Here is a 17,100-nt window from a genome sequence, read left to right on the forward strand (position 1 = left end):
TAGGATTTGTGTAGGATTTTGATGCTATAGAAAAATTGTTCAGACCAGAAAAAGAAAGGTTGGGACCTTGTCATTACTGCATCCCTGTGGAGCATTTGGCTATCTAGAAACAGGAAAGTGTTTGATGACATAGAAGTCCCGCTTCACATTGCTGCCAAACAATGCATGGAAACTTGCAAGCTTTGGTCGCATAGGGCCATGAAGGATGAGAGAGATGCACTACTTCTCTGGTGTGCAGAGTGGCATATTTGACCTCTTCTCCTTTCTGTGTTCCTCTGTATATACCACTAGTTTTTCTTTTTTTTTTCCTTTTTTTTTTGAGAAACACAGTACAAACGTAGATGCCCACATACACGCGCATACACTCACCCCTATGAACGCACACACGCACACCCTACCCCTATGAACACCTCCGGAAGACTGAGCTGGCGGATTGGATCTTGAAATTAACGAAGTCAGCACAGGCGCCTCGCTGTCGACGGGAACGTCACCTCCCACTGAATGAATATTCCGCCGTTATGAGACACACAGATGTCAAACCTGGGATTTGAACTCTGGTGGGCTAGGGGTACAACTACCCTCCTAGCCACCCAACCTCAGGTTGGTTCTCTTTTTTTTTCCTTTCTTTCTTTCTCTGTACTCCCCCTTGTGTTCTATGGTTGGTGTAACACCTTGAGCTGCCTTAGCTCCCTTAATAAAATTTAGGTAGGGGTTCTCCCCTTCCGACTTGATCAATTTTTTTTTACCACATAGGTTGTTTGATTTGTACGATTTAGAGCCTCTCCAGTCGCGTCCCCCAAATGACGTTTGGGGGACGACGGACAAGAAATGGAGAAAAACGCGGTCCAGTCGCGTCCCCCAAAGCTAAATAGCGCCTCATTTTATGTCCGGCGTCCCCGGTAGAGACTCTATGTACAGAGTCTCTACTGGAGACGCCGGACACAAAAATAGCGTCCGGACGCATGCATGCAGCCCCTTCTCCCCACATGTCATTCTCTTTTTTCACACTTTCCCTCACATACTTTTCCCACATGGGGTGGTCCCCTCTATTAAAATGCATGCATCCGGACGCTGTTTGAGGGACGCGGCTGAAGGGTCTCTTTTTTTATAGATTTTTTGTCTCTTTTTGTCCAGCGCGGTCCCAAACATGCCCCAAATCATTTGTGCCGGACGGTTTTTGAGGGAGGCGACTGGAGATGCTCTTATGATTGTGGGAGCATCTGGGACACACCGTCATTCTGCATAGCGCTGACAAGCTGTTTAACTGAACATTTCCGGCCACCTGTCAGACTATGAGGCGCCTTTTAAGGCCTTCGCGACGACGCCATTGCCAGCGTCCGTTGCCTTGCAAGGGTCGTCCTCTCAACGGATCCACACACTAACGGGTCAGGTAGTGCCGTTCTTGATTGGATTGTGCGAGGCGCCGGCACGTGTGTGTATAAAAAGGCCAGCGAACGAGCGACCGAGAACCTGGCCGGCTCGCAACTTACTGTCAGAGCCACTTCGTGTCTTTCTACCACCCGCGCCACTCTAGAGTCCAGAGTGCAGAGGCCAGAGCTTAAGCCAGTGAGGGAAGAGGAGGGCAGCGATCGGCGTTGAGAAAAATGGCGGCAGTGGCAGCGATTATCGTGTTGGCGGCGGTTGTTGGCACGGCTTCGGCGGCGGAGGATGACAGCGGGAAGCTGCGGCAAGGGTTCTACGACCAGAGCTGCCCGCGGGCGGAGCAGATTGTTCGACACTACATGGAGCAGCACGTTCCCCACGCGCCCTCCGTCGCCGCCACCCTCCTCCGCACCTACTTCCACGACTGCTTCGTCAGGGTACGCACCGCGCTCTCTCCTCTCCAGTCTCCATGCCGCGCGCGCACGGATCGCCTAGCTCGTCAGCGACCGGCGGTGATCGCCGCCGGCCGGTGTCAATGCAGACCTGTTCTGAATTCTTATCGATCGGGTGGCATGGTGCAGGGCTGCGACGGGTCGGTGCTGCTGAACGGGACCAACGGCAACGAGGCGGAGAAGGACTCGGCGCCGAACGCGTCGCTGCGCGGGTTCGCGTTCGTGGACCGCGTCAAGGCGGTCGTCGAGCAGGAGTGCCCCGGCGTCGTCTCCTGCGCCGACGTGCTCGCCCTCGCCGCCCGCGACGCCATCGGAGTCATCGTAAGTCGTCATTTTCTCCTGCCCACACACACGTACGTGGACACTCATGCCGCCAGCCTCGCAGACTGACGTGAAAACTTTGGAATGAAGGGCGGTCCGTTCTGGCGCGTGCCGACGGGGCGGCGCGACGGCAGGGTGTCGCTGAAGCAGGAGGCGCTGGACCAGATCCCAGGGCCAACCATGAACTTCACCGACCTCCTCGCCTCCTTCCAGAGCAAAGGCCTCGAGCTCCCCGACCTCGTCTGGCTGTCAGGTAATAACACGAACAAAACACCTGTTAACTGAACCGGCAGGAGATCGTCAGTGTTAACTGTTACTCCTAGTCTCCTACTAAGTGTTAATCACCCGCCAAAATCGTCTATTAACTAGTCGTAATGACACGATTTTCCTGTGTGTTCTCTTCTTTGCAATTGCACTAATTGGCGCGCCACCGACACATGGTGATGTGATCATGTCAAGATCTGTGTGGCACAAGCACTCGGAGAAGAGTAGGGCAGTTGAGTGAGTAGCGAGAAGACTACATCGATAGCTTTAGCCAAAATCGTGCTTTTTATTCCTAGCCTGGCGGCAACTAGCCTGCCGGCAGCTACCACAAGCTTCTACTACCCACTAAAGCCCCATGACACGACAAGACCAATGCTGTTGTTGCTGAAACGGATGGCTCCAGCTTAAAAAGAAAGGAAAGGGAACTCTAGATCTTGCTATGTGTCGAACTGAACAAGCACGCTAGATCCCAGTGAAAATCTAGAACTGGATCCTCTCGCTCTGTCTAGAAATGTAGATCGCCCTGGGATCTATCTAGTACAGAAATTTGGAAGTCTGGCCACTGTTAAGACCTAGAAACTTCGGCGCGTAATAAAGGTGTCAAAATATGTATAACTAGAACAAATTATTTCACAGCTAAACTGAACATAGAATTCTGTTTAGAAGTATGAATGAAGGTTAGAACTTAAACAGCAGCAATGACTCGATCGGTGCAATGCATGGTAACAGCGCCGCCATATTTTCTTTTCCTTTGTGAGAGAATATTGTAGGACTGCAAAGGTTTATACTATGTTGACATGTGAACTACTCTGTGTTTAGCTCGGAATTTTTTTCTAACAAAAAATGTACTTCCTCCGACTCATACTAATGTTATTGGTCTAGTCAATATGAATAAGAGGGAGTACAAAAAATTGTAAGCAAAGGTTTAACTTACATGGAGAGAGATTGAATGGACAGTACAGACAAGTGAAGTGACCAGCACATCTTGGGTTTCACTCTGTCACTGCTTGCTGCGGTGTAAGGTCACTAATCTACAACTTCCGTATCTATAAATCAATCAGCGATCTCTTCTGATGTGGACTTGCATGCTACTGCTTTCTCTGCTAACAACATTGGTTTATTTATTAGTTCCTACCTGTTTCCATTGTTACCTGATAGAGAAGTCGCATGTGTAATGTGTTCCTTAAATGAGGCAACCAAATGCATACTTTTGCACTAATTTAACACTAGTAATGTTCCTAATCATCCTTAAGATTGCTTACGATGTTGACAGATGACCTTTCTTCACATGACATTGCATAATAATACTCATGTGTCTAAACTTACTGAATTTTGCAACTGTGTCTGACTGTGTTCACCTGATCATCACCCGTCCCTGCAGGGGCTCACACCATCGGCATCGCGCACTGCGACTCCTTCAGTGAGCGCCTGTACAACTTCACGGGCCGTGGCGGGCCAAGCGACGCCGACCCGTCGCTGAACCCGGTGTACGCGGCGAACCTCCGGCGGACCAAGTGTGCCACGCCGACGGATAACACCACCATCGTGGAGATGGACCCTGGGAGCTTCCTCACCTTCGACCTTGGCTACTACCGCGGCCTGCTCAAGAGCCGGGGCCTCTTCCAGTCGGACCACGCCCTGCTAATGGACGCGGCGGCGCTGGCCGACGTGGAAAGCGTCGCGAGCGGCCCGCCGGAGGTGTTCTTCCAACTGTTCGCGCGGTCCATGATGAGGTTGGGCATGGTGGACGTCAAGACCGGTGGCGAGGGCGAGATCAGGCGGCACTGCGCCGTCGTCAACAGCTAGTGGCCGCCGGTGGATTCCTGCACTCTGCGTGCGTCTTAGGTGGCGCATGGACGGTGTGCGTTTGAATGTCCTGTTACATTTTACATTTTTGTGTATTCCTTTTGTTTATTCTCTCTCTTTTAAGGTGGTTTTTAGTTCTCGTCTATATCATAATATACATGTATTTTTTACTATTCTGTAATAAAGGAACTAAAGTTAAAGGATCGTGCTGATAATCCTTCGGATGCTAGGAGCTCTCAAGCCTCCGGCTTCTTTGACTGACACGTGTCTATTTTTAGCTAAAATTTAGATTTTGCTTCGTCGCAGAAAAAAACTCACCGCTTTTGCTTCATTGAAGCAAAAAACGATTCGCCTAAAAATAGATAAGGAAAGAGCTCTCCTCCAACTTTGCTTCGTCGTAGCAAAATAAGTTCCACTTTTGCTTCATTGAAGCAAAAAACGGTTCAATAAAAACAGAATGAGAGTTACCGAGACTCATTCAAAATTTTCTTCGTCGCAGCAAACACTCCCGCTTAAATGATTCGAATAAAAATAGAAGGGGAATTGTCGGAGACTCGCCGAAGCACCATACTTCGCCTGAGACTCGCCGAAGACTTCCTCCGGAGGACATTTCCCCCGGAACCTCTGACTTCGCCTGAGATGGACCCTGGGAGCTTCCTCACCTTCGACCTCGGTTACTACCGCGGCCTGCTCAAGAGCCGAGGTCTGTTCCAGTCGGACCACGCCTTGCTAATGGACGCGGCGGCAAGGGCCGACGTCGAGAGCGTCGCGAGCGGCCCGCCGGAGGTGTTCTTCCAGCTGTTCGCGCGGTCCATGGTGAGGCTGGGCATGGTGGACGTCAAGACCGGCGGCGAGGGCGAAATCAGGCGGCACTGCACCGTCGTCAACAGCTAGTGGTGGCCTGTCGATTATGTTCTGCATGCGTCTTTAGTGGCGCATGGACACGATCATGTTGGGATGTTGTTCAGTTACTTTTTTACATTTTTGTGTATTCTTTTTTGTTTATTGTTTCTCCTTTATGGTGGTTTTAAGGTCTGTTGTAAGTTATGTATAGTGGTATATCTCTTTCTTTGAATAATTTGAAAAAACAGAAAAAGAAACGTGGAACGTATGTGAGTAGAACAGGAAAAGGTGGCAATGCCATACAAATGCTGTTTAAGTGAGGGGAATTTCGGTGTCTAACTGCATCTATCACCTTTTCAATATCTTCACCTGGAAAATGACCAGCTCCTCCTCGCCTTTGTTAGAATTAATCTTGATTCATGTGTCTATATTATTTATGCAAAAGCGGATAAAAATTAGATATACAGGCTCCAAATTTGTGCAAAAGCAGAATGGTGTCCAAAATAACAAAGTTAAAAGGTATGCAAACGGGTAGATTGATTGGTCTAGTGGGGTGCTATGGGCATCCCCAATTTTATTGTTTTCACCATTTCTTAAATGACTCATTGTTCGTTAGTCCTTCCTTTCCCGTGAAAGAACTTCACCATAAAATTAATTCCCATTTCTTTTCTATGAGGTGACAATAGTGGTCATAAAGATAAAATGCAAGCTGCTATAAAATTTCCAAATAAAATTAGGTTTGAAGCGTAGAGAGAGTATATTGAGTTTCCAATATTGAATAAATATCAAAACAATCAAAATGAAACAAGTTTAAACTCAAAAGATTGGCTTAAGCAATAAAAGACAGAATCTATCTAGAAAAAAACAGGAGCAGAAAAATGTTATTATTTCGCCAGTTGATTTTTTTTGTGCATATAGAGGAGAAATTTTTGCGACTTCCGTATAAATTTCAGCTCAATTGGAGTAACCAAAAGAATCACAAAAAATATTTTCGTGAATAGCGGCGTGCATTAATAGGCAACTCCAAATAATCTTGTCAACTTTAGACCATCCAAATTTGTAAAACTTAATCCTTTATTGAAAAGTCCAGAGAGAAAATCCAAAAGAAAATTGTATTTTTTGCACCAAAACTCATTTCTTTTTGCACCATTAATGTGTTGGAATTTGACCTTGGGCCTTAGCTCATAGCCCAATACAAATTCTGAAATTCACTTGGGCCATGTGGGTATAGCAAGGGGTGGGAGTAAAGTTTAGTCCCACATGGCTACTTGGGAGAGACTTGGAGTGGTTTATAAGAGAGGTTGTTCTAGACCTTGTAAGTGAGTGAGAAGAGACAGAGCCCCCGTGCACTCCTCCTCCTCTGCCGCCCGCCACGCCATGGGTTGCGGGAATCTTGCCGAGCCGAACTTATCTTTTTGTTGTTCAGAAAATTAATCATGTGTTAATTACGAGTCATTAACGGACGAGTTAACGTAGCCGTTTCGTTCTGTTTTTTCTGGATCATGGTTGTGCTGACTCGGACATGGGATGTGTCCCACGATCTTCCTGAACCGCACTATATAAGCGCGGAAGCGAACCCTAGTCTGTACGAGACACATGTGCGGTTGCAAAACCGGGACTAAAGACCCTTACCAACAGGGACTAAATCCTCTTTTTTCTACTAGTGCTATCAAGTTTGGCTGGTTTTTGTGCATATAAGTTGGATTTATCGAAGACATATGACAGGGTTGACTAGTCATTCTTGAGGCAGGTGATGCAAAAGTTGGGGTTCTATCATCGATTTGTGGATTGGATTATGGTTTGTGTCACATCGGTGAGATATTCAGTAAAATTCAATGGGACCCTCTTGGATTCATTTGCGCCGTCGCGTGGGCTACGGCAAGGTGACCTCTTATCCCTGTTTTTATTCATGTTCATTGCTGACGGACTTTCTGCTCTTCTGAGTAAAGGAATAAATGAGAATTCAATATCTCCTATGAAGGTGTGTCGCCGAGCTCATGGGGTGTCACACTTGTTATTTGCCGATGACACCTTTCTTTTTTTCAAGGCCTCACGTGAACAAGCTTTGCAAGTCAAGCAAGCTTTGGACATCTATGCACTTTCACAGGACAAATCATCAATCCATCCAAATGCTCCCTGCTATTTGGTAACTCATGTGCTCTAAATACTCAGGAGGAGGTGCGAGCTGTCCTAAGTGTAACGTCCTTAGTTTTTGAGGAGAAATATCTTGGTTTGCCTACTCCCGATGGTCGTATGTCGAGAGGGAAACTTCAAAACCTTCAAGCACAATTAACAAAGATATTATTCGTGTGGGGTGATGCCCACTTAGCGCAAGCTGGCAGAGAGGTTTTTATTAAATCTGTTGCTCAGGTATTACCCACATACATTATGGGTGTATTCAAGGTGCCATTCTCAGTTTGCGATGATCTTACAAAACTAGTGAGAAACTTTTATTGGGGAGCAAAAGATGGCAAGAGGAAGACACATTGGAAAGCATGGAAAAATCTACAGAGACCAAAGAAACAAGGGGGACTGGGTTTTCGTGACATCCATGTGTTCAATCAAGCCCTATTGGCCAGGCAGGCTTGGAGACTTATCACAAATCACAATAGTCTTTGTGCGCGAGTTTTGAAAGCAAAGTACTATCCTAATGGGAACCTGGAGGATACAGTTTTTAGTGCAAATGCATCATCGACTTGGCAGGCAATTTCCCATGGTCTGTAACTTCTGAGAAAAAGGACTTATATGGAGGGTTGGAAATGGAGAACGCATTAGAATTTGGCGAGATGCTTGGATCCCCAGACCCTTCTCCTTTAGACCAATTTCACCAAAGGGTAGATGTAGACTCGGCTTTGTTTCAGAGCTACTTGATCAATTTGGGGCATGGAAAGTTGACCTACTTTGGTCCTATGGATGTTGCTGAAATACTCAAAATTAAGCCATAACCGAGGCTCTTGGAAGACCACCTTGCATGGGCTCCTGAGAAGCACGGTATCTTCACGGTCAAAAGTGCATATGGATTCGCCATGAATGAATCTTGGAGGCTGTTGTCTAAATCTTCTAGCTCCAATCCAGACGGGAGAAGGAATATATGGAATCTCATTTGGAAATCTGATGTACCCCCAAAAGTACAACACTTTGCTTGGAGAGTGGTTACGGACTCGCTCCCTACCTGGCGAAACAAATGGAAAACAACACTGGAGTTAAGTGATCGGTGTCCAATATGCGGAGTTGAGACCGAGGACAACTTTCATGCCTTCTTCCGGTGCACATTTGCAAAACAGCTCTGGAATTACATGGGGGAAGTGTGGCAGCTGCCAGCTTTAGAAGGAATCCATAATACGGGCTCTGAATGGTTGCTACACCTGTTACAAAGCGCAACAGAAACAAGCTGATCCATAATTCTGATGACATTGTGGAGATCTTGGCATGTCCGTAATGAAGTTGTACATGATAAACAGCCACCACCCTTAGAGGTATCTCGTCGATTTCTCTCTAGCTATTTGGAGTCGATTATTCAAATCAAGTATCATCCTAATGAGAATCTAGAGAAAGGGAAATTTATCCTTCATGTACAAGGAAATAATCTTTACACGAATAGCACTGACCACGAACAAATAACTACTGCCTCATGGTGTCCGCCTACTCCTGGATGGTGTAAATTGAATACTGATGGATCCTTCGGGGCTGATGCAACTTCAGGTGTTGGCATGTTACTCGGAGATAGTGATGGTGCTATTGTATTCTCCGCATGTCACCATATCCTCAATTGCAGAGATTCCCTAGAGTCTTACTCAGTCTATGAGGGTTTATCCCTGGCCTTACAATGGTGCAGCTTGCCTTTGGTCATTGAGTCTGACTGCTTGGAGGTGGTGAATATGCTGAAGAGTGAAAGTATTGATCGGCCTGTTTATGCACTGATGATAGAAGAAATCAAAACATTGCTAAAAGTCCGTCAGATTTGTATTACTCATGTTAAAAGATGTCAAAATTCTAGTAGTCATTTTTGGCAGTGCTAGTACATCAGTATGGCTTGAATCTGGGCCAGAGGGTCTAGCAAGCTTGTGCTACATAGGTTGTAATTCCTGATGTTTTGAGTAATACAAGTTCTTCTCCCAAAAAAAAAGTTTGGCTGGTTCGGTGAAGGTAGCAGGAGGTGTTTCTTGGGAACTAAAACAACAACATCGACTTCTGTCACGGAACAAAACAGTCTTGTTCAACATCAGCCATACGAGTATCGGGATGACGATGCTGCTCTTCAAGATCGAGATCGAGACCAAGGAGTCCATCATCAGAAAAGTTGTTGATGAAATCATCGAGCTCATCATTGCGTTTTGTTGTCGTGAGCTTGCCACGGTAAGCCAGCACATCGCTTGGACCTCCTACTTCAGGCATGCTATGGCAGAGGAAAAATGGTTGTACTTGCATAGTGGGCTTAAGAGGCTCGGCGGTGTCGGCCCGAATGATGTTGTCTGTGGGGTGGTGTCATCCCCCAAACGGATTTGGATTTTCGGCCAGAGCAAGGTCCAATTTTTGCATTGTTCTAGAACCATTTGAGAATCCGCTTCTTGAGGTTGATAGGGCGGATCCAAGTCTTCATAACCTAGTAATACCCGAGCGACAGAAACCTTAAACACGCCAGGGTCCATATCCACGGTGTAATTATTGCGTTGTTGTGGTTCAATGATGTTACCATTTGCAACGTCCTTCAACTCACCATCCACATGGTGTAGGAGAATGCATGGAACAGAGCGGTCATGTGAAAGCATCTTGGGCCTTAGAGATCAGAACGACGATGGCATGCAAATCCAAGTAATTAAGAAGGAATATGTTGAGCCTGCGATGCTTAATTACCGCGAGGGCTTCGAGCTGAGCCAACGTCGACACACTGCCGTTGGGCATGGCAGAGACGATGGAGGGGGTGCTAGAAGGCGTAGTTTTGTCCGGCGAATGTTCCCCACCAAGCACCAGGTGCATCACTAGGCGGAGTCCCAAAGACATGTTCTTTAGGATGCGGCGCGATGTTCGACTTGCTTGCGGTGAAGCTGGGAATTGGAAACGGCCCTTAACCACCGTTGTATCAATTAGCGAATGACTCCACCATAGTAGGAAGGATGACTTGAAACTGACCCTACAGCCATATATCTAGTTATTTATTTTATGGCGTTAGTAAATCAGCATGAGAGTTAACCAAGACTCTTGCAACAATGCCGGAGATATACATGTGATTTTGTAGTTGTAACAAATTTAAGGCATTGTACGTACATTAGTACAGCATTACCACTTGATGATGTCACCTATAGGTATTCATAAATCCTAATCTATAAAAAGCCCAGCTTCTCCCGATATTGGTTCCAGATCGGGCTAGTAGTAAATGTAGACTGATAGTTCAAAGCTTGGAAAATATCCTTTGTTTTCTATGAGAACGTATGAAGCGCAATCCCTTGTGGGAATGGGGAATAGGATGTACCGGGAATATGAGATAAATAAATTCATCCATGCACGGCTTGTTCGGTGTCATTGTGATGACAGGAGGCGACATTGCGTCTTCTAGTCAGACGCCATGTTGCTCACAGAGAAGGTGGCGCAGGCCAACGCCGAGAGCATGAAGTGCGACCTGCTAGACTTTTTCTTCCAGTTGTTCGAGTGTTGCATGGTGAGGCTGGGCATGGAGGACGGCAAGAACACAGCGACGAGGGGGAGATAACGCAGACGCGGCACTATGCCAATACAAATAGCTAGTGGGTGTCGCTGGATTTCTGCATCTGTGCCTCTTCGGTGTCGCGCATATGAACGATCATGCGTGTATGTGCTCAGCTACATTTGCATTTTTTATTATTTTTATTGTTTTATCTTCTCTCTTTTAAGGTGATTTTTAGTTAACCAATCCTCTAAAAATGGTTAGAGGAGTAAAATTTCGGCATCTAGCCATCCCCTATTTGATTTGGAAGAGTAAAAAAACTAAAAATAATAAGAGTCGGCTGCTTAATCCCCTAAATATACTCGACCTCAGCTGCGCTGGGTATAAGTTTGGCTCTCCCAAGCACTGACGGCAAACTATGGAGCTTGTACAACAGATGCTACGCCAAAAATTAACTGTTGGTGCAAACCTCCTCCTCTCCAGTACAAAATGAACATTGATGCTTCGTTCTTTCCTAGTGGAGTGGGTGCAGCAGCTACCATTATAAGAAACTCGATGAGAAGCAATCGTAGGTGAAGAATGGCCTTTGACAAATACCCTAGATGCAACCACTGCTGAAGTGTTGGCAGTCAATCGGGTCTGTTACTCCTAGTAGATGAAATGAAGTGTAGTCCAACAATTATTGAGTCAGACAGTCTTGAATTATTTAACGCCTGTAATGGGATTACTGAATTATAGGCACCGTTTACTCCGATTATGATTGAGTGCTTCGAGATGATCCAGAGCATTGAAGGTATAACTGTCCAACACTGTTCCAGGGAGGTAAACAAGGCGGCGCATAATATATTGCAAAACTTAGCTATGATTCGAACCCTTTTGTAACGTGGAATGATAATTCATCGGTAGAAGTTCTAGTTGATATCCTGATATATCATGAATGATGTAACTGTACTATAATCAGGGTAGTAACTTTCAGACGCACTCTTTTCCTTACCAGGGTACTTAAGGGGACTGAAAGATTTTTAATGAGACGGTTTGCTAGCTTAATATATTATGTTTTTACTAAAAAAAAGAGTCGGCTGCTTAGTCTCCTAAATATACTCGACCTTAGCTGCGCCGAGTATAAGTTTGGCTCTCCCAACCACACTGGAGTTCTCCCATGTCCACCCTCTACCCCGCCGGCGATGTCTCCGTTGACTACCAAAAGCTTCAGCCGACACCCCACCTCCGCCGGCCTCCCACCCCACTTAGAGTTTTTCGCTGGCGCGGCTGGTAGCTCCAACGCCGTCGCCACGTTGATTTCTTCGATTTATTGCAAAATGGAGCATCGGTGAACTTGATTTTGTGCAAAATGGAGCCAGCGGTGGACGGGGATGCCGTAATTTAGCTGTAGTAGAGACAGCGGCACCAGAATCGAGAGGGAGATCGGCGAAATCCTGACCGACGAACTTTGGCCACAGCAAGCTTGTTGTCGACCGACGGCCGAGGTTGGAGTGGGCCGTCGTCCACCGAGCCCCGACGGCCATCTTGCAACCCCGTCGACCGACGTTCTGACCTCCTTCTCCCGCCAACTATTCGACCGTTGTCAAGGTGACCTGTTTTTTTTTTGCTATTTTTCTTGTTTTTCAGTTTTGTGGATCATATTCAACATAGACAGTTCAATAATTTGGTTTGTAAACTTAAATTTCATATTTTGTAATCCTTATATTTTAGTTATTTAATCGGTTTGCATATGTTTGATTTTGAATAATTTGATTTGGAAAACAAAAAATAGAAAGTTAAATTTAGGGAACCGATCAGGAACAGTTTTTCCTTTAGAGACTAAATTATAAGGGATCGGTAAGAGATGCTTCGGTGTCCCCCCTTCCAAACTTCGTCCACGTAGATGATCAAGATTTCCCGATGTCTAGTTTCAACTTGTGCATCAACATAGAAATGAGAAAGAAGCTTGTACATATGGCCTGAGGTAGGTGAAGGTAAATTGCTAGCGTGTTGTTGTCCTCTTATATAGTGTACGTCATCTGTAGCTGCTACCGGCACAAATTATAGATTTTCAGTTCTTTTTTTACTGAGAATTTTTTTAGGTCAGGTGGCACATGGGTGGGTAACTAAAGCCCTGAAGAACTAGTACTAGGTTATGAATGCAACGTAGATCATGGATATAAGTGGATTTCTCGGATGGATGTATATAGCACTCTTCAATCATCATGGATACATGGATCTCCCTTCTCTGTTACTTTGTATCGAAACAAGCTCCCTAATTATTAATCTCTCCGCCCCTCGGATTCAAATCGATCCGAAGAAGACTCCAAACCAGGGCATTGGGGACCTTAGTTACGAGCTCTTGTTTTTCGGCAAAGAGTGTACCATTTCGAGCTGTAGGCATGGGAGGCACGGGGAAACAAAGGGCCAGGTACAGCCTCCGGTCATGTACTCACTAGTTCAGTTGTACGCATTATCTTAACCTGACCGACTAGATGTGGTATAAGATGCTTTTTAGGCTTTTTAGCTTGCCAAATAAATATTTCAGCTTTAAAACACATCTAGATGTTAAACCTGAGATTTGAACTCTGGTGAGCTGGGTGTACAACCACCCTCATAACCACCCAACCTTAGATTGGGTCCCATCAACGGCGAGAGTCTATGGTGACTTCGTTAATTTAAAGACCGTCGGTTCAGTCTTTCGGAGGTGCTCATAGGGATGTATGCGCGTATATGTGAGCGTCTGCGTTTGTATTATGTTTTTAAAAAGAAAATGGTATTGTCACAACTGGTACATAGTCAGGAGTTAAATTGCTTTTGGGCGATTCGGTACAAGACAACAAGCGGTGTGCGGCGACGGTACCATTCAAGCCTGGTGCCCAAGTTCATCACACCATTAGCGCCATGGAAGTGAATCCTGGAGAAACTCGGCAAGCCTTATGCCCTGGAAGACCGCTTCCTCTGGCTCGACACCAAATGGACCACCACGCGGCACGCCTCGACCAAGTCCACATCAAGGTAGATCTGTCCATGGAGAAGCTGAGAGCATCTCCACTGGCGCCCCTCAAATAGTCGCTGGGCAGGGGAGCCGGTATACTCGTATGGGGGACGCCGACACAACATCCTCCATTTGAGGGAGCCGCTCCCACACCGGCGCGCCTCATACGACGGTCCCGATAGATAATTTGAATTTGAAATCTCAAACACAACCATAGAAATTTGAATATAAGTCTACGAATATGAAGTTTGGGCCAACACACGGCCACCAAATTTGAATAAGTTTTAGAATAAGAAGTTTGGGCCAACACACGGCCACCAGATCGCCGTTTCCGGCGCAAAAAAGGGCTTTTCAAGCCAGATGATCACATGATCACATGAAGGAGGTCACGGGCGGCGCAACCTCGAGGACTTCCTCATCGGTGGCCGGCGGCAGCTCCGTCGCTGCAACAGGATCCACGGTCGCCGGGGGAGGCATGAACGTCGACGGTGTCGGGGGAGACATGAACGCGGACGGTGCCGGGGTAGACATGAACGTGGACGGCGCCGGGGGAGACGCCGACGCAGCTCGCGCCGCCATCACCTCTTGGCCGATGCGTTCGCGGTACATCTCGTGCCACGCCCGCGCCAACGGGTCCATCTTCTCCATGTCTGTCATCAAGATCTTCGATTCTTGAGACATTTTAGCCAACGATAGCTGCGTTGCTTCGTTGGTGGCCTTCATGGCAGCGGCGTGAGCTTCCATCTTCGTCGCCTCCACCCTCTCCCTCTCCAAATCGATCTTCATGTCTTACTTGTCGAGGATGGCCTTCCACACGATGGCTGCCCCGAGCCGCTGAATCCGGCGAGAACGGCGCATTGTTGTCGACGGTCATGTCGCTGTCCCCGAGCCGTTGAATTCGGCGAGAACGGCGCGTTGTTGTCGACGGTCATGCGTTGTCCCCGAACTCGGGGGTGTAGCGGGCGCGACCGTGCATCTGCGACAGCCACATCTGCGAGATCGACGGCGCGTCCGCGGTGTACCCCGCGTAGTAACCCGGCGACGACGGGGCGCTCGAGATGATGTTGAGGCCTCCGCCCAAGCTCAGGCACGCTTCCGCAGAAGCCGCCGCTTTCTTTGCGTCGCTGGTCCATCTCCTTCTCCCAATCCTCATGCGACATGGTCGCCGGCTTCTCCTTCGGCGCGACGGTGCGCGTGTTCGGCGGCGCCTTCGCTGCCTTCACCGTAGGCTTTCTCTTCGGTGCCATGGCGCGGCGGCGAGGGTTTTTCGGGTTGGAGACTGGATGGGAGATGGAGCGGCTGGCAGGAGAAATGAGCGGCGGAGGGGACGGGGTTTTGAGGGAGAAGATGTATATTTTCTCGGCGTGTGGCTGACATGCGGCTCCCACGCCCAAAAATTTCAGCCTCTTGAGGCGCCGGTGCGCTCGGTTCGCGCCCTTGGCGAAGGGATCAGCACGGGGTTGCCGGCGTTTCTATTGGGCTCGAAAAAGCCATTTGGAACTAGCCGGTGTGAGCCCATTTTCGCTTCCGGTCCTCAAATTTCTATCGGGACCGCCGGTGGAGATGCTCTGAGAAAGCTTAAAGAAGAGAAGATCGAAGCGGTGAAGACGACGCAGCAGTGGGATCGATGCAGCCGTCGCGGCCACCGCTGGTGCACACATGGAGGCACCGTGGAGAACACAGTGCCCACACACGGTAATAGAATTTGGGAAAATATAAACCTTAAACCTTGGATGAAGGTAGTACTACTCTATCTCTACTACTATTAAAAGAGCCAGAGCGGCAGATCCAGACGATCTAGACCATCTGATCATGAAAACCTGCGGTTCAGATTTACCTTAAAACAAGTGTTAGACGCCCACCTCTCCCACGTCTGATCAAGTCAACCGCAGTTAAAACACGTAGTCGACGCCCGTTTTCCCCAACAATCCCTGCCCAACGCGAGCCTGCCGTCGCCCTGCCCAACGCGAGCCTGTCGTCGCCCTGCCAACGTGCGAGCGCGGCGCCTCCCTGCTCAGGCCGCCGCCCAGCCCGACAAAAGCCCGCCGCTGCGCTGCCTGCGTGCGAGCGCGACGCCGTCCTGCTATTGCCGCCGTCCAGCCCACCCCTACCTGCCCGACTCGAGCACGCCGCCGCCCTGCAGACCGCCGTTTTGTATCAGCCCCCTCTTAAGCAAGAAAATCGTGCCCTACCGCCGCCCTCGAGGCCGCCTGCGACACCGTGTTCCCTGCCACCGCCTGCGACGCTGCCGCATCCCGCTACTCCACAGATCTCTACCACTGCCTGTGATGCCGTAGCTCTCTACGCAGCTTGCCACATGACGGCGTCGTCGGCCGTGAAAGCCGTTGTTCCCAGCGAACGCCGCGGCCGTTTCTTCAGGTTTGGATTGCTTCTGTACCTCGGAGTCCTCGGTAGGATTCAGTTATTACCGAATTTAGCTCTCGTATCTCCTGCAAGCTTTGTAATTCCAAGTGTATATTTAAATTGATTGAACTATCTGATTAGATTGGGGTGCATATATGGTCCTTTCCAACAGTAGTATTAGTTGTGAAAAAACTATAGTGAATATTTCATATGATACAAAAGATAATTGATATTTCTAATGTTCTCACTGTGTATTCTGTTCGAGTGTTTGAGATGAGATATTTTTAATTTTTGTCTGATAATTAAGATAACAAAGATAGCCATCATTTATTTCAGGAGATGGTGCTTTACTTTGCTATGGTTCACGAAAATCGTTTGTTGTCCATGTGGCCTAATTGATGTTTTCTATTTGATACTATAGTATTATTATGTTTTGGCACATGTGGATAAGTGCTATATCGCATTAGTGAATAGCAATGTTTTTTGATTCATGATATTGTAGCTGAAACTGTCCCTATCTTTTCTCTTGAGATGCAATTAATTGATCATTAGCAAATGTCGTATGAAGAGAAATTGCATTGGCTGCGCATATTTATTTGAGCTGAATGGTGCATGTTAGCCAGGGGTGAAAGTAAAATCTTGGACTATCTGCAAAATTTAGGAGGTAATTTATGATTATTACTACTATATGTGCCCTCTAATGTTTAATCACAGATTTGGCTGCTCCTTATGCTGAACTGTCAATACTTATATGTACTGCATGCCCACAAGGACCTGGTCTAATATCTTAATGACAGGGTTGTTTCATTCCTCACAGAATGTAGATGCCTTTTAGTTGTAAATGGACAATAGAAATGTTTAACGTAACAAGGTTCACATGGACCTATATTTTCCTCTCATTGGTCATTGCGCATGAATATGTTTATTCAAGTCAGGTCTACCATGTGCTCTGCTTCCTGTCGAAGTTAAGTATACATCCATCTGCTTCTCTTTTGCCTTCTGAACCTTTGAACCTTCAAAATTTGATTTATTATTTTTTCTCATGA

The 17,100-nt window shown here is 47.2% G+C and overlaps 2 protein-coding genes across 2 annotated transcripts; both read left to right on the top strand.

Annotated features, from left to right (window-relative positions):
* Window positions 1-1,604: 1,604 nt before the first annotated feature.
* On the top strand, window positions 1,605-4,226 carry LOC124684450 (peroxidase 3-like). The gene is made up of 4 exons (XM_047218759.1): window positions 1,605-1,820; window positions 1,965-2,156; window positions 2,247-2,409; window positions 3,802-4,226. The coding sequence occupies exons 1-4, from the start codon at window positions 1,605-1,607 to the stop codon at window positions 4,224-4,226; spliced, it is 996 nt and encodes a 331-aa protein (XP_047074715.1).
* A 639-nt stretch (window positions 4,227-4,865) lies between these two features.
* Window positions 4,866-5,120, top strand: LOC124684451 (peroxidase 39-like). Its single transcript, XM_047218760.1, has one exon. It carries the CDS (start codon window positions 4,866-4,868, stop codon window positions 5,118-5,120), a length of 255 nt encoding a protein of 84 aa, XP_047074716.1.
* Window positions 5,121-17,100: the final 11,980 nt, after the last annotated feature.

The sequence above is a fragment of the Lolium rigidum genome, chromosome 1 (assembly GCF_022539505.1).
Source record: "Lolium rigidum isolate FL_2022 chromosome 1, APGP_CSIRO_Lrig_0.1, whole genome shotgun sequence".
Taxonomy (NCBI): domain Eukaryota; kingdom Viridiplantae; phylum Streptophyta; class Magnoliopsida; order Poales; family Poaceae; genus Lolium; species Lolium rigidum.

Coding starts and splice junctions, on each gene's coding strand:
- LOC124684450 (XM_047218759.1), top strand. CDS start 1,605: ATGGCGGCAGTGGCAGCGATTATCGTGTTGGCGGCGGTTGTTGGCACG. Junction 2,157..2,246: donor GCGACGCCATCGGAGTCATC/GTAAGTCGTCAT, acceptor TTTGGAATGAAG/GGCGGTCCGTTCTGGCGCGT. Junction 2,410..3,801: donor CGACCTCGTCTGGCTGTCAG/GTAATAACACGA, acceptor CCGTCCCTGCAG/GGGCTCACACCATCGGCATC.
- LOC124684451 (XM_047218760.1), top strand. CDS start 4,866: ATGGACCCTGGGAGCTTCCTCACCTTCGACCTCGGTTACTACCGCGGC.